General features: G+C 36.0%; 3 protein-coding genes across 5 annotated transcripts in view; 2 read left to right on the forward strand and 1 right to left on the reverse strand.

Moving 5' to 3' along the window:
• The first annotated feature begins 541 nt into the window (after window positions 1–541).
• spcs1 (signal peptidase complex subunit 1) lies at window positions 542–1,991 on the forward strand. Its single transcript, XM_051911754.1, has 4 exons — window positions 542–807; window positions 1,407–1,466; window positions 1,545–1,631; window positions 1,713–1,991. The coding sequence occupies exons 1-4, from the start codon at window positions 772–774 to the stop codon at window positions 1,842–1,844; spliced, it is 315 nt and encodes a 104-aa protein (XP_051767714.1). The 5' UTR covers window positions 542–771; the 3' UTR covers window positions 1,845–1,991.
• Window positions 1,992–2,061: 70 nt separating this feature from the next.
• Window positions 2,062–12,840, reverse strand: nek4 (NIMA-related kinase 4). 2 transcript variants are annotated; one of them, XM_051911753.1, is made up of 16 exons: window positions 12,542–12,840; window positions 11,155–11,421; window positions 10,870–11,067; window positions 10,154–10,261; window positions 9,856–10,010; window positions 8,809–8,938; window positions 8,081–8,692; window positions 7,529–7,582; window positions 6,955–7,101; window positions 6,699–6,833; window positions 6,447–6,513; window positions 5,156–5,262; window positions 4,575–4,666; window positions 4,174–4,391; window positions 3,832–3,965; window positions 2,062–2,556 (listed from the first exon to the last, which is right to left on the reverse strand). In XM_051911753.1, exons 1-16 carry the CDS (start codon window positions 12,626–12,628, stop codon window positions 2,458–2,460), a joined length of 2,610 nt encoding a protein of 869 aa, XP_051767713.1. In that variant the 5' UTR covers window positions 12,629–12,840; the 3' UTR covers window positions 2,062–2,457. The 2 variants fall into 2 exon arrangements, with proteins under 2 accessions (XP_051767713.1, XP_051767712.1); XM_051911752.1 differs by having other exon boundaries at window positions 5,156–5,265.
• Window positions 12,841–13,975: 1,135 nt separating this feature from the next.
• Window positions 13,976–24,305, forward strand: part of camk1b (calcium/calmodulin-dependent protein kinase Ib) — a 60,758-nt gene continuing 50,428 nt past the window's right edge. Inside the window, exons 1-2 of one of the 2 annotated variants that reach the window (XM_051912612.1) lie at window positions 14,043–14,123; window positions 21,336–21,348. In XM_051912612.1, the coding sequence (XP_051768572.1) occupies window positions 21,338–21,348 (11 nt within the window). In that variant the 5' untranslated portion in view covers window positions 14,043–14,123; window positions 21,336–21,337. Of the gene's footprint in view, window positions 14,124–21,335; window positions 21,349–24,305 lie in introns of both variants that reach the window. The other variant, XM_051912613.1, reaches the window with a different exon arrangement.

The following is a 24,305-nucleotide window of genomic DNA, read 5'->3' on the forward strand; positions in this document are numbered from 1 at the left end:
TTATTTTTTTAAATTGTGTGTAGATGTGTATATCTTTAAGTTAATGTTATTAATGCTTTGGCAACGTAAATACTTTTTGCCATTAAAGCCACTTGAAACGGAATCTAAATCACTGAACGTCTCTTTCATGGACCAACTGAACTGAATGAATTGATTGAATTAATATTGAATTTATATGTGAGGCAGTTGACAAAATGGAATGAAAATATGATAGATATGTTTATGCAAATCTTAATAAAAGACAAAAAGACTCGTTTCGGTCACGACTGATTATATCTAAAGAAAAGAACGAACGATTAATTCACTGAAAACACAAAAACGTTTGCTTGTTGCCATCTTCTGCAATCGAATCAAAGAACAAATCTGAACGGAATTAAATAATACAAAAGATTCGAATCACTGAGATGAATCAAAATCCTTACGTTCTCAATATGAGTTACAGATCTGATGGTTTCAGCGGCTGATGACGTACTTCAACCTGCCCATGACCATAAATGGTCTGAAGTGTGCGTCTAGAATACCGCCTGATTAAAAACATAAATATATTTGAAATGTAAAATTCCACGGAGACAGCGTTGAAAGCTTATCTTATTATTTAAGCCACATTTGCACTGAGAGCTCACAAGAGGTGTTTTTCACTGATCGGAAGCATTTTAGCCGGTCGATGCTTTTTGAGGGGTCCTGCGAATCTCTACGTACACACTTTCAAACAGGAAACCATCACTCTCATCTGAATGAAATTTTCTTGCAGCTTTATTTTGTTATTTCAAAATGCTTTCAATGTTTAAATCCATTCCGACACATATGGTAAGCCTTCATGTGATAAATTGCTATTTATCTGCACGCATGCGTTTATATTGTGAGTTTAGTGGTTTTTAGAGCTGTTTCAAAACACTGACATATGTTAGCAGCTAACGGATTAGCGACGGTCCTGTAAATATTAATTATGTAAAAAACAAAACAACAACTTTGGTTTTGCTGCAGTAATCGGCACAAAAACTTCAGCTAGTTAGTGCTGGTATAAGAACGAAAGCTACCCATTAAGTGTTTGAATCTAGTGTGCACTCAACAGCTTTGGGAGTCAAGTGATTGAGATTAATTGTGGATGTAACATTTATATAAAAAATATTACTTACTATAGACATACAATATTGATCCCTATGTTTATGACGTAATTCATTACATATATTGGGTGTTAAGCCAGATACCTTACATTTTACGTTTGAAATGTGCTCTAATATTTATAATATACACTAATATTAGTATTTATTGCAAAACCTACTCTAAGAGAAAGTGTGCATCTTATGCATGGTTATCTAATACAAATTGAAAAACATTCCTGATGGCTTGCTTGTATATAATTTATCACAAAACATATATTATATATTTACACTGATTATTTGCAGGACTATAAGGGACAGAAACTTGCTGAGCAAATTTTCCAAGGAATCATTCTGGTGTCAGCGGTAAGTAACATGGACAGCACCTTCACAGCCATCACAACATTATCATTTGTCCTCTGCCTCATGTCTTTTACCTTGCAGGTGATCGGCTTCATCTATGGCTTATTTATTCAGCAGTTTGGATGGACGGTTTACATAATGTTGGCTGGATTCACAGTATCCTGTTTGGTATGTCACAAGACTTCTGTTTACTTGATGTAAAGTTTCAAAAGTCCTCTTGTGTAATTCTGGCTGTGTCCTGTTCTTCAGCTCACCCTGCCTCCCTGGCCGATGTACAGAAAAAATCCTCTGAGCTGGCAGCCGGCCATGCCTGAGACATCTGGAGAAAACCGTGAAAAACCTCAAGAGAATCCGACTCAGAAGAAGAAGAAGCACAAGTGATTCACAGCAGTATTTTAGTTTGGATTTGGCACAGCAAAGCCATATAGATATACAGTAGAAAAAAAAAAAACAATCTATATGAAAACCCATTCATTTTTGTCACTGTTTGAACATTGAATATATGTAATAAAGAATTGGTGTTTGGTATATTTGTGAGGAACTTATTTATTTTTGAGTGGAGATGTATTGGTTTGTTAGCGCAAAAGAAAGCACGGCATTCCTGAAAATGTCATTTATTATAAATCATTTCTTACTGATTTACATTATTCATAATATAAATATACAGAATGAAAATAGGAAAACTATTGAGCTATTTTCAATGTCTTGCGATTTAATTCAATTTTGCTATCCACATAGCATAAGTTCACATTTCCAATAGAAAATAATGCTTTTATGAAATTTAAAGGTGCATAATAACACAGCTTTATTGCATATCTAGTGTTAAACTCAGTTCTATCACTATACATTTACAAAAGCATTAAAAAAGTAACAGTGATTGTTGATAGGAGGCTTCAGTGAAGTGTTTTTCTGTTAAGAGCACAAATCAGTCTACTGCCCACCAGCAGTAATGGTATATCAGTGTTTTACAAGGGATTCACACAAGGCGTCTGGCTCAATCTTTGAATGCGACATCCTCAAAAAACTTCAGCTGTCGCACTTTCACTGCGTACTGCTTGTATTTTTCCTCCCCCATTTGCTCCTGCAGTAAATGCTGGATAGAAAAACAGAATACAAATCTTTTGAATGTTGCTATTTAGTATGTTTTCTACAAATGTTTCATTCGTTCATTTGTTTTCACAGTTGAAATTTAATTTAAATACATCCCCTTTAGTCAAGTCACCTTTATACAATATAGATCGTTTCAAAGCAGCTTTACAGAGATAAACAGGAAAATAAAGGTAACTGTAGTACTCTAAAATCAATGGGTTGCATGGATTATTTAGATTTATATGCACAGAAGAAATTTGTCTAATTCACAACATGTGCATACACATAGTTTTGTTCTTAAAGGGTTAGTTCACCCCAAAATGAAATTTCTTTCATTAATTACTCAATCGTTCCAAACCCGTAAGACCTTCATTCATCTTCAGAACACAAATTAAGATATTTTTGATGAAATCCAAGAGCTCTCTGATTCAACCACCACATTCGAGTTCCAAAAAGGTACTAAAGACATTAAAACAGTCGACGTGACTTCAGTGGTTCAACCTTAATGTTATGAAGTGACGAGAATACTTTTTGTGCACAAAAATGAAACAAAAATAACTATTAAACAATATCTTCTCTTCTGTGTCAATCTTCTACGCAGTTTACGATCAATGCTTCCGGGTTCCACGTCAGAACGCAGAGTCTTTATTGGCCGGCTCCTGTGTCAGCATCACACGCATGCGTCGTGCTGCTCACATGAACAGCATCGACCAATACTGAGCCGGCGTTCTGATGCAAACACGGAAGTGCTGAACGTAAATAGCGTAGGAGAATGACACAGAAGAGAAGATATTGTTGAATATAGTTATTTTTGTTTCATTTTTGCGCACAAAAAGTATTCTCGTTGCTTCATAAAATTTTTTTGTTCTGAAAATTTGTGTTCTGAAGATGAACGAAGGTCTTGCGGTTTTGGAATGACATGAGCGTGAGTAATTTCATTTTTGGGTGAACTAACCCTTTAACCTCAAATCTGCCTTTTTACGCAGAGGAACCTTGCAACTTGAGCTGTAATGCACATTTATAAATATTAAATATATTTGAAATGTATAAAATTTAATCTTAACACATTTATAAGGCCCCCCCAGAGTATGTAATTTTTGTGTACGTGTGATTTTACTTGTTCCTGCATTGTATCATAAATTTTACAAAACAACAAAAGTTAATGATGAATCATGATTTGTTCGTAAACATCATTATCAATGGCCTATTAATTGTAATGTCTTTCTAATGTACAGTGAGTCACCAGTCTGCTCTAGCACATGGACTTTAGCTGACTTGCCTCTCTCTTAACTTCATCTTCTTCCTGCATGATGTCCAGGACTCGGTCCAACAGCTTCACGCCGAGTCCTTTAACCACATCTGTACGCAAGTGCTCGATCACTCTCCTGACCTTTGCCGGACCCGTGCTGTCATCTGAATGCAGAAAATTAGGAATATAATGATGGATTCTGTCACCAGACTAGTGTATTTAAAATGCAGAATTACTCAATTCACATTTGTTCTAAATATATTGATCATTTGCAATTTTCTTTTGTAAAGGAATTTGCAGATTTGTGTTGATGGTGAATGTTACTAAAAAAAAAAAAAAAAAAAAAAAAAAAAATATTGTCAGGTGAGTTACCTAACGGGAAGCCACTGATTTGGAAATCTCCCTGTCCCTCTCTGGATTTCCCATGAAGCATCAGTGTGTCCCTATACTTCCTATTTAGTTTGAACTCAGGCAGTGGAGTGGAGTGGCATCTTAGCCCATCTGGCTCAAATGATACATCTCTGGCATCCATGTGTAATGTCTGTGTCATCATTTGAACCAAGTCTTGCATCTCATTGGTCTCACACTTTCTGTTAAAAACAAACAAAAAAAACATTTAGGCCTTTTGTCACTGTTATTGGCAGTAAACAATGCGAAGAACATATGCCAGCTACACGTGATGCATACATAATCAGAATATGACCCAATTCTGACATTATTCATAATGTGGCCAGTTATGTCTCATTAGGGTGCAAATTAGTGCGAGGTCTTACCGTTCTCTGTAGTCCCCCTCTGAACGTTCAGTGGAGCTGGTGGAGGAACTACACTCGTCTTCGTCAGACTGTCTCCATGAGGATTTCCTCTCCTGATACACAAAGACAACCAAAACAGTTCAGGTAAGATCCCTTTTGACCAAGTAGCTGAGATCTTGCATTCTAAGGTGATATTACATAACACTGAGTAGATGTCAGAGTATTTACTTCAAGTCAGCATGAAACTGGTTTGATTAAATGGTGTATTTAAAGGGACTGTTCACCCAAAAATGATACTTTTGTTATCATTTACTCACCCTCATGTGGTTCCAAACCTGTATGTGTTTCTTAAATGTAATATCTGAGATAATAATATAAAATATAATTTAAAGAATGTTGAGAACTTAACTCTGGGGCCCACTGTATGGACAAAAAAAACAAACAAAATATCTAAATGTCCCATAGAAAAAGAGACAGGATTTTCATTTTTAGGTGGACTATGCCTAGAACTCAGATTCTGTCTAAACAGTCTTATACTGCAAGTATGAAGTGTATGCTGTTTGACAGGCCGTTCTGAGTCAGCGAGAAAGAATTAGACGTACCTTTTTTGTTTCCAAAGTTGTGCTGACAGGTCTTGGGCAGTCTATCTGGTCTGTCTGCTTACTGTCTAATGAGGGGACATCACAAGGTGCCCTTTTGACAGCGGACACTGCTTCAAAGAAAAGAAACCAAGGAATCATATTCAGTGAAACTGTACAAAATCTCCTTTCATCTGAATTCATGTATGCAGCACCTGTGGGCTTTGATCATAGTGGGCGGCTCTACAGCCCCTCATGCATTCTAATGGACACATGCAGAAACGTCTCGCTTTGATCCGCCAAAACTGTTCTTAAGGGTGTTATCGCTCTTGAGGCCTCTTTAACAGAATGAAAGTCAGACCCCCTTTAAGTGGACTAAACAGTGAACAGTTTGAAAAAGAATCTAGCATACATACTGATGGTGTTTATATACACATATAGTAGTCAGAATATGGTCATATTCGAAAAAAAAAAATGTGCATGTCTATGTCTATATTCAAATAGTGGTGCAGTGTTATTTTAGTATTATTTATATATTATTAATTTGAATGAGCTTTTATTTTATATTTTCATTTTAGTAATTTTTTATGTGCTTTTGTCATTTTATTCATTAAAGCTATGAAGCATTTAAAGCCTTAAACAGAATACGGACCTTAGTCGGAAAATGGAGTGTATGTGAACACAGTCATTGTTCCTGATAGGGCTGGGAAAATAAAACGATGCATCGTGAATCGAGAAATGATTCTGGATCGATTCTGAGATTTTCCGAATGCATCACGATTCTCTCTCTCTAATCGATTCTGAGCTTAGTTTTTAAAAGCAGATGGCACTGCGTGCTTTAGAAACAGCCGTACTCTGCTTGCTTCCAATTCCTTACACACACCACTTGAACCTAAAACAATCATTTATAAAGTTCGAAAAGGTTGAAGTGATTTGCAAGGGTGTTTTCAGTGGGCTGTTTACATTAATATGACGTCATAAAAGCATTTTGAGGTGCAAGTACATTCTCAGACTCAGCCGAACGCACGAGCACTCTTCAGCACTCTTCTTCGTGAGCATTTGAGCGAGGTTAAAAAGCAGCCTAGAGCACCATCTGCTGTTAAAAACTAAGCTCAGAATCAATTTGAGAGAGAATCTCAATGCATTCAGAAAATCTCAGAATCGATCCATGAATTGCGATGCATCGATTTATTGTCCCAGCCCTAGTTCCTGACCCAAAAAGAGTATTCAGATCCTGCTTTGGTCTATATTTTGCACACATTCCATTCACAACATTTTAGAGGCAATTTAATGGCATTCAAATATATTCACAAACCTTGTTGTCTAGAGTTCTCCTGTAATTGCTTCAGTCTTCTCCTTTCCCTGGCAGACAGTGGGCGATTCTGTAAGTACAGTGATTTCTATTAACAACAAACTCACAGATGAAACTTTACCGATACAAAGCTTCAAACATACTGTTTAAAAGAAACATGATGCCATGGGAAATATCAGATTTCTGCATGTGCACATGCATTCTTTATAGGGATATTTTGTATACAGTAGTTTAAAACAGTCCCCAATGTTTCACCTGCTGTTCTGGAGCGTTCTTGGATGAGAGGTTGGTGGGTCTGTTCGTCTCTGAGTTACTCTGGCCTTTCTGTGCACTGTTTATTGATAGCACATCTTCAGGAAGAGGCGGCAGAGGTCTGGGCACTGCTTTGACCTAAACATACAAATGTTTTAGTGAGTTTCAGCGACAGACAAAAGTAATAATATAAGGAGTTTGTGTTAAATTAATCATTAAATTGTAAAAATAAGAGAATTCCAATGCCCAAACTACTCACTTGATGACTGTTCTGGTCATCTAGAGACTTGTCCTTCTTCCTCTGCCTGCGCTGACGTGACATGGATGGTTCGGAGGAAGAGGAAGAAGGCAGAAGAACTGGTCTGCTTTGATCTGAGAGTGCTGTGGACTCTGAATTGCATGGCTCCTAAATGTTATTACAAGTAATGTTTAAATATTATTTAAAGGATTATATAAATATTTATAATAAAAATATCAAAATATTTTTAATATACAGCAACAATAATAATTAATTAATGATTTGCACAAAAAGTAATTGTATTTGAATCACCAATCTGAAAAACAAAAGCAATAAAAACACCTGTGTTTTATTATCAGTTTTTAAAGGATAAATATCTAGTAAATATCTGTACTATTAATAATAATATAAACAAATAAGTAAATATATAATTTTATGGAATAATTATATAACAATATACAATTATTTAAAGTATAAATTTTACAATAAAAAAACAATATAATTTTGTATTAATAAATTTAAATAAATAATTAAAACAAGAAAGAAAGAAAGAAAGAAAGCAAGAAAAAGATAAAAGAACAGAACGGCGTTTTACCATTAAAATGACAGGAACAGGCTTGAGTAGTTTCTCTGTGGAGTCTAAACTTCCCTGCAATGTGAAGGACAAAAAATACATTATCTTTAGAATCAATCAATCAATCAATCAAATAAATAAATAAACATTAAAGAAATAGTTCCTGAAAACTGAAAATTCTGTCTGATGTTGTTCCAAACCTCTACGGTTTTCTCTCTTGTGTGGAGCACAAAAGATGACATTTCAAAGAATGTTGGTAACCAAACAGTTTTGGTGACCATTGACTTCCATTGTATGGACAAAAAACAATGAGAAATTTCTTAAAATATCTCATTTTATGTTCCACAGAAAGTAAGTCACACAGGTTTGGAACGACACGAGGGTCAGTGAATGATGACAGAATTTTCATTTTTTGGTCAACTTATGAATCTTTCTTAGTGTAAATCTTTCTTGTTAGCACAGATCATAAAACATACTTCAATCCATCAATGTAAGAGTGACTTTAAGAGAGTTATGGTTTAAGATTAGGCAAACCTATCAGAAGCTTTGATTGGTTCCATCACAGTAACGTACCTCACTCTCCTCAGTTGAACTTCCAGTAGGAACATCCTTCAGGACACAAGCATTGCTGTGATTATCATCAACAGCTGCTGAAGTTCTTTGGCTCTCCGACTTTCTCTCAGCATTGTGATGTTGTTCAGTGGGCTCATACGGGATGTCCTCCACCCCTGCCTCCTGCAGGAGCTTCATAGTGTCGTCTTTAAGATCCATACTTGCATCAAGAGCCTTATTATTGGTTCGATCCGCAGGTTTGGCTGTGTTTGAGCTTTCTGATATCAGTTCATTTGCTGACATCTTATCCTCCGTCCTGCTGACACCAAACTCTTGTTTCAAAGGGTGTGTCTGAGGAGGACTGGGATCTTCTTTCTCATCTTTCTCTCTCTTCTTGCTCACAGATGGCGGCTTGTGGTTTTGATGGCTGCTGGGTTTTGGCTGTGGTGGTTTGGCTTTTCTTTGTTTCTGGGATTGGATTTCAATGTCTATGTTGCTAATAGTGGCTATAGATTGTCCTGTTGAGTTAAGAATGTCCCGACTAGGAGATTTGGGGGGCAATGGTGGGTTGGGAACCACATTTTCAACGACACCATTACAGAGTTTTTGTCTGTTCAAGTGATTTTCTTCAACCTATGAAATGTGGAAAACAAAACAGATGAACTGAGATCATGTCCACACACATGGGCATAAAATCAGCAACTTGGCAGCTGGACGCACAGACTTCTAGGATTCCCATTTCATCCTACCTTTTTTCTTCTGGTCTTTGACTCAGAGTGAAAATACTGTGGCTGAACTTCATGATTTGGTTTGGTTGAGCCATCAGATCCGGCACTCGGTTTGCTGTTCACTGCATTTTTCCGTGATTTGGCAGTTTTCCTGGTAGATCAGTAACAGGACAGATCATTTAAACTAAGGGTTTAACGGCACACTTATAATTACGTTCCGCACATGCAGTGATTAAAATAACACTGTATTCCTTTGGTACACATGCGTACAGACCCGAAAGACACGGACCGAAAAATTTCATACACGTGTACCAAATGAATACAGTTATTTTAATCACTGCATGTATATGGGAAAATATTGTTTATATTGATGTACTTTGATGTTGTAAACATATCAGAAACATAATGAAGGACACAGAGTGAGCTGCTACAGAATAAGTGCACAACCCAACCTGTCTTAAAGGGGACTTATTATGCAAAATTCAATTTTATATTGTTTTTGAACATATTTATGTGTCTGCAGTGTGTGTACACAACCACCCTATTGTGTTTTGAAATCGGCCATCACTAAATAAGTCGTTATTTTGTTTTTTTTGGCGCACCAAAAATATTCTCGGCGCTTTATAATATTAATATTGAACCACTGTACTCACATGAACTGATTTAAATATGTTTTTAGTACCTTTATGGATCTTGAGAGAGGAAATGTCATTGCTGGCTATGGAGGCCTCACTGAGCCATCGGATTTAAAAAAAAATATCTCAATTTGCGTTCCTAAGATTAACAAAGGTCTTACGGGTGTGGAACGACATGAGGGTGAGTAATAAATGACAGAATTTTCATTTTTGGTTGAACTAACCCTTTAATGCGTGCATTTTTGAACATGATCAAACATGATCACATGATCAAAACACTAATCTATTATAATGTCAAAAGAGCAAATGTCGATATCAGAAGTGGCCAGTAGTTGTTTGTTAAAATCGACGCATCCCTAGTTACAACCTACTGTAAACTAGTGGAATTTTTTTATTTTAATTTTATGGGAAAGGTAGGAATGAGTGCACATACTCTTTTGTGGCCTCCAGGAACATGGAGATCTGATGTTTGATGTACGGCTGTCGGAGGATGTGTTTGACGTCTGGCCTGTCCTCTGGTTTCTTACACAGCATCCGCTTTATCAGTTCTCCCAGCTGGGGGTCGTACCTACTCGGCATCTGGGGCAGCTGAATATTAAAAATTAATAATTAATAATACTGTTGATATAATATGAAGAAGGATGAAATGAGTACTGATATGAATTGACAGCTCTTTAGAGATAATGCAAATATTTACAGTTCAACAGTGAAACAGATGATGAATATAATACCTTCCCTTCTACGATCCGATAGACAAGAGAGTTCATGTCTTTTGCGTTGAAGGCATGTTTTAGGGTTGCCATCTCATACACGCAACATCCCAGAGCCCATATGTCCGACTGCAAACACAAACAAACATGAGCGAAATGAACAAACATGAATAATGATCTTAAACACAAAATTTGGTGAAAAAACTCCAGGTTACCCAAAAATTAGTCTACTTTAGGACTATTTAGATTTCTGTCTTAAAAATTAAGTAATCCTCAGACATTTTATGTTTGATAGTTTACTTAAGTTTTTTTTTTTTTCATTCCAATCCTTCATCATTAAATTGTCATTACTTTAAAAAAAAGTATATTTTAGTGTTAAGGCAGAATAACAAATACTAACATATCTTTCTAATATGCTGATTAAGTGCTTAAGAAACATTTCTTATTATTATCAATGTTTAAAACAGTTGTACTGTTTTTTTTTTTTTGGGGGGGGGGTAATGCAAACTCTTTTGCATTACAATAATTAGAATTAGTAGGGAAATTTGTGCTTGTCACTATGTGCTTATTAAAAACAAAAAATATAAAATCTATTTTCTTTTTTCTTTTGACTTTATGACGTTGACAGGTTTTGTGACATTCACCTATTTAGCAAAAGTTGATACAGACACGATCACTGACGTAGACTGAATCCAGTGCTGTACTAACTGTCATTGTGAGTTGTGTCCATGCAGTACCTTGTAGTTGTACGGTTTGTTGGAGAACAGTTCTGGACTCATGTAGTAAGGTGTGCCGATCAGAGTGCTGGCCATATCGTTCTGATTCTCCAAGACCCGTGCGATGCCCAGATCACCCACTTTGATTATATTGGTTTTGGTCAAGAAAATATTCTGCGTTTTCAGATCACGATGCAGAATGTGCTTCTCATGTAAATACTACAGATCAAGAAAAAAGCAACAGCTTTATTATTCAGCCGAAAACTCGGAAAGGACAAATGGACGGACTGATGGATATTGACTTACCTGAAGGGCCATGGCTATTTGAACAAACCACTCCACCACTTGTCTCTCGGGCAGCAGTTCTCCCTTCTGCTGTTTGAGTCTGTGGTACAGATCTCCTCCCTCACAGAAACCCATCACGATGTATAGCTGACAGTCCTCTCCTTCCCATGATTCCCGGTATGTGACAATGTTGGGATGCTTGAGCTGAGAGAGAAGCTGTGCTTCCTGCTCCGCGGCTCGCCGTTCACGTCTGGAGGATGTTCTCAGGTTCAGCTTCTTGATCACATACTGCCAAAAAATGACTTTAATTGTTATTATGACAATTAAAATTATTATTATTTTTTTTGTTCAATATCAAGTTTAAAATGTAGAAAAATGTAAAAATAAAAGTGTATGTTTTAAGTGCGGGTAACTATTTCTTTTAAGATTTTCCACAATTTTAATCAATTTTTCAGTATATTTAAAATCACCATGAAATCAAAATGGACAATTCTTATTTTTTATGGAATATTGCAGTACTTATTATAAGTTATAAATATGTATATATGTGTATATATATATATATATATATATATATATATATATAATTATTATTATTAAATTCATGTTCGCTCATAATCTTTAATCAAAATAACTTCCCCTCCCTCTTACAGAGACAACCTGTCACTCACATGAGATCCACCAATAGCAAACCACAACCACCCAATCAATTCCTGTTGGACAAACTCAAGCCCCGCCCTACATTTTTTCTTGTTCAAGAAGCCGTTTCACTCGGAAATACATCACAACAGGGAACGAAATACTATCGCAACTTCTGTTTCATGCTGACTTTAAATGGACCTGCTTGACAAATGACAAAAAGTAAAATAAATAAATAATCATAAAAACGGCATTAATGATAATTAAAGAGAATTCAGTTTCTAACTTAATTTAAAAGAAAAAAAAAGCTGTTCAAATAGTTTCAAATTATTTTAGAGCATTTTACACTCCAGAATGTCAACTACCTTTCTAATAATTAGTCAAAAACTAAGTTAATAATAACATTTAAAACATTGCATTATCTGCTTAACAGATCATACATATTCACCTCATAATTTGCCTCTTAAAATAAGTTATTATATATAAGTGTAACGTACAAGAAATATTAAATGCATCATACAATAATTAAAAATACCTAAGCTTTTCCTAAAATATGCAAATTCAATAATTCCACATTTTGATGGAAGAAGCTAACTCTAAGCAGTAACGTGTACCCATCAGAGTGCATAACAACAACAAAATCTGTTATTAACTAAGGCATTAGTTCAGCTTAGCAGTTAAATATATAAACCAGTGTGTTACTGATTAGCAGCTTTATGCACAGGTCTGCACAAGCTGTGCACAAACTCAGCAGCATGCATCACTCTACCTGTTTACGGTCTGATTTGTGTCTGACCAGGTTCACCTCCCCATAGCTCCCCTTCCCCACAACTCTAACGAATAAGTAACTGTCCATGATCCTCCTTCCAGAGATGCTGTCTGTATCACATAGCGAGTGATTTTAAGCCCCTCCGCGGGAGTTAAAATACAAGTAAGCGCGTTAATCTCAATGCATCGACGGTGATTTGTCTGTTTCAAACTTGTTTTTGGTGACACAGGGCGCAGGAAACAGACAAGCACAGCTTCGGTGTCACCAGGCAACTGGCCGCATTAACGCTACACACTCCGGTTGAATGTGTGTTCAGTTTGAGCACAGCGCCCTCTATAGGCTCAGCGACACATGACAAATGAGAATAATAAGACGGTTTGAGTTTCATAAGAAGATATGTTGACAATACAAGTTTGATTTCATAATCCTTAACATGTACACTAATATTTAAAAATAACAATTATCTGCATATTACATTTCACACTATATTTATTTTTTCTACCACATAATGCAAATATGAAGGTTAGAAGTTAGTGTATGCGTCAGTGTATTTTCACCAGTAGGTGGCGTAATGTTTTTATTGGTGTCATTGGTTGGTGCAGATGAAGACAAGTAAAACCGTTTGCCATAGTTGAACAAACAACAAAGTTTTAACATTTTATGAATTTTAATATTCATGCTGTGAATGAAGGAAACGCAAAATCTAAAAATGCCATGTCATTGTGAAGTTACTCTAAAAAAGTAATTAATTAATAGCTGCTGATTACATCTTCATTAGGTACTGTACTAATTAATCTCTATAAAAATGATTACATCGCTTATTACTAATTACTACTTTCTAAATCTCATATCAACCTTGACCAGTTAAACAATACAAGGATATACATAAAGCTGCTCTTTTAATTCTTTCAAATAAATAGGCTAATATAAATTTCATAAATTATTTTTAAAGTATTTAAAGGGTTTTAAAGTTTTTAAAGTATTTAAAGTTACATGAAAACATAAATTTTTACATTAGACGTTAAATTTTCATTTTAAATCCACTATTGTTTTGTTCTATAGTCAATACGGTGTTTAATACAATTAATTAATAAGTAACTAAATTACAGAACATTTAAGAGTAATCCCTTACTTTACTTTTCAAGTGAAAAGCAATTAAATTACAGTAATTAATTAGTAATGCATGCATTACACCCTGTATATTTTTATATGTAGCTAGATAAACATATTCACGTATATCACCAAAGAGATCGAGGGACAGCGGGAGAGATTTTCTTAAACAAACGTCCCCATCAGCACATTCTGAGCTCTAAGGAATAAGGATATCAGATAATGCCAGCTATAAGATCAAATTCTGGGAACACCGAGTCAGACAGACATAACCCCGCCTCTATTACCTGATTCAGCGATCTCTTTCATCTGATTGGCGCAGAGCTGTAGAGTCGCCGTGACGTCAGGCGCGCGCTGAGACTGGGTCAGCCAGAGGAACCAGCAGTCAGATCTCTGCGAGACTAGCGCGAGCGCACCGCGTTCATATTACAGCACGAGACGCGCCTCTGCACCTCTCCGATACACAGCACAGGTACCGACATCCACTGCATTTTTACCTTGTATTTAACTCGAAATGTTCAGGACAGGCGTGCATGATCGATAATTGCTGCTGCTGCTGCTGCTTTTTTGCAAGTAATATAAATCAGCCATTTATAAGCTTTTTGTAGCCTGTAATGTTGGTTTTATGTGTTGGTGTCATGTAATGTATGAATGTATGTATGTATGCATGCATGCATGTACACAATGTGCAGAAAACTTTTAATATTATTAGTAATAATGCACATTAATATTAATATGCACTTCGCAAGTGCAGGCAGGTCCAACAGATTAAGAGATTATCTTTCTGTCTTAGTTTGTATTAGAGCTGGTTGTCTCTACCCCTCATGACTTTATGATGGGTTTGTTATCTCACTCATTCAGAGGGTGGATGTGGTTTACCACTCTAAGTCTTTGAATGCACTGAAATTTTGACAGCTGATGGCTTGAAAGAATATCAAAGGATGAGGATCAGAAACAAAACATATGCCTACATGTTTTTAAGTTGTCATATGAAGCATCAAATGCTCTTTTTTTTTTTTTTTTTTACAATAGTAAAAAGATTTTACTATTGTATTGAATACTCTGCTAGTTTAAAACTTGAATTATATAATTTAAAAAAATAAATAAAAATAAATTGCTAAAATGACGCTTTTTTGAACTTCCACAACATTCTGACGTCAAACAAATGAACAATTCAGCAAATTATCATTTGCATTTATCAGTCAGTAGCATAAAAACTGATTGGCTGTCAATCCATGTCATTCCACGTTGATATCTTAGCAGTAGTGGTGTTTATAACTGTTATTATGACACCTGCCTGTCGTACAGCGACTGGAGACATGCAGCGTCAAAGTTGCTGGCTTTGCGAACAATGCTTTATTCCTAATACCAGAATAACTAACAATAAGAGTAAAATATGGGAACATGGAACTGTTTCTCGCGCCGCACATCCTTCTGAAGAATCTCGATGGTAGAAATGAGCAATTGAAGGGTGTATTTAACAAGTTTTCTGATCATTTCAGTCTTATCTTAACAGTTTAATTGGCACATTTCAGCACTGATTGTTTAGTGAACTTGTCGGGCCCCCTTTTTTTTTTTTTTTTAAATGGCATAGTTAAAAACTTGTTCAAACTTGACAGCAAAGTGCTTTATCTCATTTGACATTTACAAAGAAGTCTTAAAAGATTAGTTCACTTTAAAACGAAAATTACCCCATGATTTACTCACCCTCAAGCCATCCTAGGTGTATATGACTTTCTTCTTTCTGATGAACACAATCGGAGTTATTAATAAATATGCTGACACGTCCCAGCTTTATAATGGCAGTGAACAGGGCAACAAGTTTGAAGCTTAAGAAAGTGCATCCATCCATCATAAACGTACTCCACACGGCTCCGGGGAGTTAATAAAGGCCTTCTAAAGCGATGCGATGCGTTTGTGTAAAACAAAATATCGAATACGGAAGGCCATCTAGGAAGCTGGTTATTTTACTTCATAACTTGTTAAATATGGATATTTTTCTTCAGAAGGCCTTTATTAACCCCCGGAGCCGTGTGGAGTACGTTTATGATGGATGGATGCACTTTCTTGAACTTCAAACAGGTGGTTTCCATGCACTGCCATTATAAAGCTTGGGAGCATCAGGGTGATTATTAATATAACTATGATTGTATTCTTCTGAAAGAAGATAGTCATATACACCTAGGATGGCTTGAGGGTGAGGAAGTCAATTTTCATTTTAAAGTGAACTAATCTTTTAAAGACAAAGGAGCAAAATGGGCTGTTTTATTCTAAAGGTCAGAGACATGCTAAAATATTAAGGATTCATCGATATATAATTTTTGGTCGATATGATAACCGATAATTCTTCATATTTGGAAGCCGATAACTGATATACAGGCCAATGAATCTAAATTTTGATGTAAATATTAGAAAACAAAAGTCTCACCTACACAATTATGTCCAAGACTTCAAATTATATCAAACGTATATAGTGTACAACTGCTTTTATTTTGAAATCTTAACTGTAGAAAACAAAGAAACTGCAAGAAAACATCTTTTCTTTTTAGAAAAGGTGATTTGTTTTCCCCCCAAAAATATTTTACCCTTTTGTAGCCTGTTTGAACTAGTTAAAGATATCTTAAGTTTTAAAACTCTTCTAATGTATCAACCTAATCACAGACAACGATAACATAAAAATATAAAACATAAAACATTTATCAGCCAATGCCAATATTGTTTATCCCAATAAAATAGTCAATAAATAATGAATTTAGAAGAAAAAATAAATATTACATGTATTTAGGCCTAGTTTTTAGTATCTAGTATCTAAGTATCTAGTTTTTAGGCCTAAAAAAATACGGGAAAGGGACCAATGAAAACTAGCCTTTGGGCTAATTTGGGTACATTTACATTCATGAATGTCGATTAATGTACACAGTCCCTTTTGAAATAAATAAATAAATAAAAAATATTACATGACCCCTTTAAAATATATGAAACCACACCGCACGGTTTCTGACCATAGAAGGACAAACTTTGCTTCTAATAGACTCAAACTGCATAATATTTTGGTTTCATCAATGTTATCTTATCTCAACATAGCATCTGTTTCTTTTAACCAGTAAATCAAGTGGCTCCACATGTTTGCCCCTTTCTCTGTCAGCCTATTAGCATTTCTTTCATTCTTGTGCTATTTCCTCCTCTTTGCCACACAGCACAGCTAATGAAGGCGTTATTTAAATACTTTGGCTTGTCGATTTCCTCAGTTGCACATTTTTAGGGATCAGACAGCCTGTCTGTTTTAGCAATTACTAATCTCAGATGAAGTCAGTAGAGATCTATTGTTTGACCAGTTTGGTGTACTAGAATAGTTCAAGTCTTTATCAGCTGTTGTGGGCTGCTCTGACAGTCAGAATGTGATTGTGATGTACAGATAGACGCATTAATGTTAGGGCTGGTGTTAGAAGTGACGTCTTCCTCTTTGCAAAGCGTTTGTTTGCACTGTTCTGTACTAGGCTGTAGAAGGAAATAAAGTCACAGCTATCGCTGCATTTTAAGTGTTTAAAACAGTAACAAAGCAGCAGCTGAACTTCCCTGTGCTTTCACATTGCATTTACTTCCCTTTAGTGTCACGTCAAGTGCACGTGCTTCAGTGGAAGCCTCTGGGAGGTTAAAAAAAGTCTCAAAATACAGCATTTTGTTATATGGTGCTGTAGTTAAGAGCTGAACTTTGAACCTGTCTGCAAATAGCATGTGGATCACACTAACTGTCCCAAGCAACCATATGGCATTTGTGTATCTGTAAGCATCTCACCCATGCTTAAAGAGACAGTGCACCAAAAATGACAATTCTGTCATTATTTTTTCACCCTCATGCCATTCTAAACCTGAATGACTTTCTTTCTTCTGTGGAAGAAAAACTGTCTCAGTGTGGGTTTTTTTTTTTTTTTTTCATACAATGTTAAATCATTGGGGTCCAAATTGTTTTGTACCAAACTGACATTCATTGTATGGACGAAAATGACTTTCTTTAAAATATAATTTATTCCAAATAATCTTTATGCAGTAGTGCTGGGTATTGATACAGATTTCACAATTTTGATTTCGATTCACAAGCTCCTGATTCAAATTGATTCCGACTTGGATTAATTTGGATATATATTAGGTACAGTATATGTCAGATTTTTAAAGAAAAAAAAATCTCTCTCAACTAAAGCAGTAAGCTATACAGGGAACCCTGTCAGGTTGTACATTAAAATTAAAGGTTCAAATTAACAACAGAGTCCAAACTACCAATTCAACTGCTGTTTATTTTTTATAAACATTTAAATTGCACATAAGGCAGTTTTTATATTTAATAAAATAATTATATTTCTACTCAATTTTATTGTTTAAATATAAACATTTAAACTCAGGGGCGTTTCAAACAGCGACACCTGCAGGTGAAGTTACAGCGAGGAGTCCGCGTCTCTGTGCCTCCGTTCAGCTCATAGAAACAAAGCAGAGTTGGTAGGTTTAGTGGGGGGTAAGAGAATGAATGGGCAAGGTTGCCAGGTTTTCACAACAAAACCCACCCAATTGCTACTCAAAACTAGCCCAAAACTTGCCCAATCATGTCTCAAGGGGGGTCCCCCGGTAAAAATCACGTTCTGGGGGGTAAAATCTACGTTTTTCGGCAGAGTTCCCCTGGTAAAACTCACATTTCAGGGGCTAAATATCATATTATTTGGGGTCGCTTCAACCCTCGGTCATAAAAAACAACCCACAGCAACAGTGTTAAAAGTAGCCCAAAAAACAAGGACTTGGCAACACTGTGAATGGGGGAAAGTCACGTGAGAGGAGGCAGTGCCTCCATTGCGCTATGATTGGATATGATCGGTTACGATTGGACATGACTGGTTCGTGCGATAAATCCCGCCTCTTGTTTTCGTGCGCATCCGTCGAATCTGCCTGAATGAAGACAATGATGGTGTTAATGGGAAGACTGTAAACAACTGTCACTTGGATATCACCGCTTTATTTCATGTCAAAATCAAACTCGAAATGGCCTGAAAACATGATGACTGCGGGGGTTTTAGTGAGCAATCAGGGTGGTGAAATTAAAGGTACATCTGTGAGTGAGTGACCCGTGTGTACAAGCTTGATGACTGCTGAAAATAAATTGACTATTAAAAAGATTTATAAATAATATATATTGTTTTAATTGTTACTGCCTTTAGTTATTATTTTGGAATAAATGTAAAAATGCTTAAAAACACCAACTTGATGAAATTTATACTTGGTTTTAATAAATAGAACATTATATAGTGTAAAGATACAAAATAGAATTGTAGTTGGTCTCTCTTTTTATGTAATGTTAACTTAACCAGGAAAATTGTGTAACAGGGACATAAATGAGGATATTGCTTCCTCATTTTAAAACACCACCGCACACCACTGTTTAAAAACGTGACATTGTTTGCAAGCTTTTTTACTGATGTCCTTCTGTGGTTGAAACATTACATGAGACATGGTACATTTCAGTAAGTTGTGCTGTTTCTTTCAACATACATTCTGGTGTTCATTCATGCATATTTCCTGCTGTAACTAGTAAAAGGAAGAGATGATCAGTTCACATGCGCTCCGTTCTGCCGCTTGATCTCAGATGGTGACATGGATCAAGAAATGCCACAAAACAACATTTATTGTTTAAATTTCATGTTAAAATTGACAGAATTTGAAAGCTGAGACTTTGGCCCTGTTTCCACCTGGTATTAAAGGATTAGTTCACTTTCAAATGAAAATTAGCCCAAGCTTTACTCACCCTCAAGCCATCCATATATGATATGATATGATATTTCTTCTTTCTGATGAACACAATCAGAGAAATATTAATAAATATCCTGATGCATCCGAGCTTTATAATGACAGTGAACGGATGAGTATGAGCTGAAGAAAATGCATCCATCCATATCCATCCATCATAAACGTGTGCTCCAGGGGGTTAATAAAGGCCTTCTGAAATGAAGCGATGCGTTTGTGTTAAAAATATCCATATTTAAACAAGTTATGAAGTAAAATATCTAGTTTTTGCCAGATCGCCTTCCGTATTCAACGTACAAAGAAAGTGTAAAACTCTTGCAGTTCAAAAAGCTTACGCTACGTTATACGCCTTTCCTATTGCACTTACGGAAAAAGTGTAACTGACGCGATGCCAGTTTACACTTTCTTCGTAACTTGAATACGGAAGGCGTTCTGGCGGAAGCTAGATGTTTAAATATGGATTTTTTTTTTACACAAACACATTGCTTCAGAAGGCCTTTATTAACCCCCTGGAGCCGTGTGGAGTACGTTTATGATGGATGGATGCATTTTCTTCAGCTCATACTCGTTGGTCCCATTCACTGCCATTATAAGGCTCGGATGCGTCAGGATATTTATTAATATTTCTCCAATTATGTTCATCAGAAAGAAGAAAGTCATACACCTAGGATGGCTTAAGAGTGAGTAAAGCTTAGGCTAATGTTCATTTGAAAGTGAACTAATCCTTTAAGATGCGTTTTGGTCGATTGGATCACAAGTAGACGAGGGAGACACGTACACATTTAAACCTGGTGTTTTTAATCTCTTTTCTCCACTTTTGACCACTTCTGTCCTGATTTTTTCGAGGGGATTGTCTATGGGCGGGTAAATTTATGGCCTTTTTCAGATCTTTCGATCACACGCACGTCACTCTGACAGCTGCAAGACCAGCCGAACGCTGTGAGTGTGTGGTAGGAATCAGGAATGGTGAGGGAACATTGTGCTTGGTTTGTTTTTTGTCTTCAAATCAAACTTGGATATCAAGCCAGCAAAGTTTAAATCCCGCCTGGTTGGCTCATTTCCCATAATGCATCTACGCATCAGTAGGCAGAGTAGACGCTACTACACAAAGCATTCGACCTACACAACGAAAGCAATCCGGTCAAATGCGTTTTCAACTACCTCTGGAAGTGGTTGAAAGTGGACAAGCGTAAAAAGTTTTGGACCCCGTTTACACCTGTATTTAGCGTCATCCACTTGTGATCCGATCGAACAAAACACATCTTAATACCAGATGTAAACAGGGCCTTTGTTCCATATCAAAAGTATTAATGTTTAGTGAAGTTTCGAAACTGCATGAAAACATCATAGATTGATTCTTGGGATTTAATAATTGCTCACAATTCCAGTTCATTGTTACCAAGACTATTAATCTCCAGAAAATGTCTATACGACTTGTGCACTATATTCCAAGTCTTTTGAAACCCCATGATAGATTTGTGTAAAGAAACAGACCAAAATTTGAGTTGTTATTCATAGATAATTTCCCCCAATTTTTCGGGAGTATGTTGATTGGTTTGATTTCTCACTGATCATTATTGGTTTTGGAACCTTATGAACAAAAAGACAGAGTCATTCCTGTAGCCTGTTTTTGCACTTCCTGTAGTGGAGGCCTTTTTCAGGGTTAGAGAAAACTTGCTAAGGTTACCTCTGTGTATATAAGCTTTATACTTCCTGAGTGTGAGTTATGGTGCGGTTAGATAGCTCACCTTAAAAGGGGAAGCACAGTTTGTGGTTATAAACGCCCATGACAGACTCCATCAGTACGAATCATGAATCGTTCTGAGTGTGATGTGACACATTTCTGACCTACTGAAGGTTTAGGTGTCACTCTCTATCTCTTTTGTCCTCTTCTGAGCAGCCATGGGAAGCCAGTGAGTATCTCCATCGTCTGTCTGATGAACTCAACCTTCTGAATGCTGCATGATGATCTAGATGGATGCGTTGTATGGATGTGTCTGTTCTCAATCTTTCAAGCTTGCCTTTTGATTCTCCTTTGTACGTGGGTTAGTTTATAGCTTTTCTACAATCTATTTCCTTACCTCTATGTGGTTCCTCACTAACAAACGATGAATTAAAACCCTTTCTACTGCTGGACCTGCATGTATAGTGATGCAAAATACCTACCTGGCCTTTCATTGTGATATATAGTGTATACAACTCTTAAAACTTCTTGCCTGAGATTTTGGATGCCTTTGAATCTTTGGTGTATGTTCATATTTTGCTTGCCTTGGAGAGCATTGGATTGGAAGTTCAGTCTAACTCAAGGATGCTCTTGTGATTCTCAGTCAGAAAATGGGTTTGTCAATTAAGGGAATTAATGTTTCCCATCTTCTTTGCATGTGTCCATCCATGTTAGATGTCGGTCTGGTCATCTCGTTTAATTCCTGTATTCTTTTTTTGCTGTCTTTAGCTGTTTTGCAAGCTGCCTGTAATGCAGAAGTTTTAAGGAAGTATACCAGCCCAGTTGAAAAAGAGATTTCCAGCATTTAAATAAACATTCTTGGTTAAATTCTATAGATAACTTTTGTGATAAGCTTTTGATTATCACAGACGTACTCGTACAGAGTACATCTGTGGGACGGCCATCTACATTTATATCTGTTCATTCAAAGTCTCTTCATTTTTACAGATTTCTAATCAGATTTCTTGGTTTCGATTATACCAACAAAGTCTTCCACAATAAAAGGATCCATTTGTATAATGTTAAAGCAAAAGTGTGATTGTAGCATTTATAAACCAATTCGGATTTCATTTATTACGGTAATGCAGCATAGTACTTTGTGAAATCAATATTTATTGAGTCCGTTTTGTTATGCAATGACATCAAGTATGTCCTAATATACCACATCCTGCGGTCTAGGGAATGTGTTCAGTCTGTGAGGCTTTACAGCCAAGCAGTGTATCCAGCTTATCCCAGTGAACTAAAACAGAGCCTACAATGGAATGCTATGGTGCAACATATAATTATTATCCCATAAACTTTATTTGTAAGTGAATCTCTTCATTTTTTTTTGTTTGTTTTTGGGTCACAGTTTTCTAGAATAAAAGAAAAATACACGTAAGGTGGTTTAAAAAAACATTTTAACCAATTTTCAAGAAAGTTACAATTTTAATGACTCTAAATGTAAAAAAAATAATACATAAAAAATAAAATATGTAAACAATAACATATCCTCACATTATGAAAACATGTGAATGTACACATCTAAATCATTTATTTTTATCATGATTTTTTTAAACATATTTTGAGGGGTTACAACCTGATTAATAATTTACAACCTGAGGTAATTTTGCAATGTCATATAAAAGGTCAAATTATCATATATTTTAAGAAACCTATTGTCCATGTGGGCCATAGGGTGTCCTCTCTATTATATAATTTCCTGCATGTTTTTGGAAGTTGGTTGCATCACATGACTTTGTTAGTCACGCCACATTTGCATTGCGTGATTTGCTGTAAAAAAGGGGTTTTCAAATATGAAATTTGCTTCACTATAAAAATAAAAATAAAAGATTACACCAAACATTTTCTTTTCAAGTATTTCTTTCTTTTAATGAGGCCTTTTTCTTCATTTTCACATAATATTAATATCACTTTGACATATTTGACTTTATGCCTCTTCAGATTTTTCAGAAATTAAAAACATTTTCATCATAGAAGAGGTACGAGTATGAATTGCATGTTAATGTATTTTTGAATACAATAATAGATCAGGGGGGAAAAAAAATGAGCTTCATGTCTTTGACCTTTGTATAAGGGGCTGGTCTATTTTCTGTGGTAACTGACAGCAAGTTGCTGTCGATAGAGTTTAACTTACTGAACCCGGAACAGTATGTAGGCCAGGTTTAGCTATGACTTTTGATGCAATTAACATTTGATGGCCGCAAACATTAAATGTTCAGGTGTCTGATCAGTGTAACATGGCTGTGACATTACTCAATATTGCTACCCCATTTTGCACAACTTCTGTTTTAGGAAAGAGGAAATGTACTGTCTCAGATTAAGAATCAATTGACACAGAGGTTTACTGGTGAGACAGCCCTCCCTAAATACAAACATTCAAGCAGTTTAGAGTGTTTACCCAAACTGTACGCCTAAACCACCCGAGATCCCATCGCAGCTGCTCTGTTAGCTTGCCGTTTGGATCCAGACACACCGTGGATCACCGGGTTCCCATGGAAACATTGTCATCACATAAAAAGAAAAAAATACAGTAGACCACCAATTGTGTTTAAGCTAGAATAGACATAGCCAAAAACAGCACAGTAGACGGTTATGGTTGACGTTAGGTGACAAGGTTTGGCTGAAAGCCCTTTGACAGTTGTCTACATGAGGCATCTAGTCAGGTGGATAGATGGTGGCAACTCTTAGCATGAAGAAATGCTTTTGCACTCTTTAAGTTAGACACAACAAACCCCCACACAACAGAACAAGTCGTGAGTCTACCCTGGAAGTGATTGCTGAAGATTGCAGACTTACAGGCGACAGAATGTGCAAAGCTGTATAAATGTTATTTTGGTGTTGATCTTAGAATATCCCTAAGGCTATGTGGAGTGAAAGTTACATTCACCAAAGCTGTTTGGTGGCTTGTAATTCACACTGTTGAAAATTAAAATGGTATATAAAGATTTACAAAGTCACACATTTTATGTTTTGTTATGAAAGCCATATTTCTACTTGTACTATTTCAGAGCTGTTACGTTGTATCTTTCCAGTGTATAATTATAAATTTAAGGTGGATATTGAGCATATATTTTATGGATGCACTGATATTAAAGGATTAGTTCACTTTAAAATGAAAATTACTCCAAGCTTTACTCACCCTAA

This window comes from Ctenopharyngodon idella, chromosome 11 (genome assembly GCF_019924925.1).
Source record: "Ctenopharyngodon idella isolate HZGC_01 chromosome 11, HZGC01, whole genome shotgun sequence".
NCBI lineage: Eukaryota > Metazoa > Chordata > Actinopteri > Cypriniformes > Xenocyprididae > Ctenopharyngodon > Ctenopharyngodon idella.

Excerpts from the sequence above, each read along its gene's own strand:
- spcs1 (XM_051911754.1), top strand. The coding sequence starts at position 772 with ATGCTTTCAATGTTTAAATCCATTCCGACACATATG. Across the intron at positions 1,467-1,544 it reads GAATCATTCTGGTGTCAGCG|GTGATCGGCTTCATCTATGG; the intron begins GTAAGTAACATG and ends TTTACCTTGCAG. Across the intron at positions 1,632-1,712 it reads GATTCACAGTATCCTGTTTG|CTCACCCTGCCTCCCTGGCC; the intron begins GTATGTCACAAG and ends CCTGTTCTTCAG.
- nek4 (XM_051911752.1), bottom strand. The coding sequence starts at position 12,628 with ATGGACAGTTACTTATTCGTTAGAGTTGTGGGGAAGGGGAGCTATGGG. Across the intron at positions 10,262-10,869 it reads ACAAACCGTACAACTACAAG|TCGGACATATGGGCTCTGGG; the intron begins GTACTGCATGGA and ends TTGTGTTTGCAG. Across the intron at positions 7,583-8,080 it reads GTTCAACTGAGGAGAGTGAG|GGAAGTTTAGACTCCACAGA; the intron begins GTACGTTACTGT and ends TTCACATTGCAG.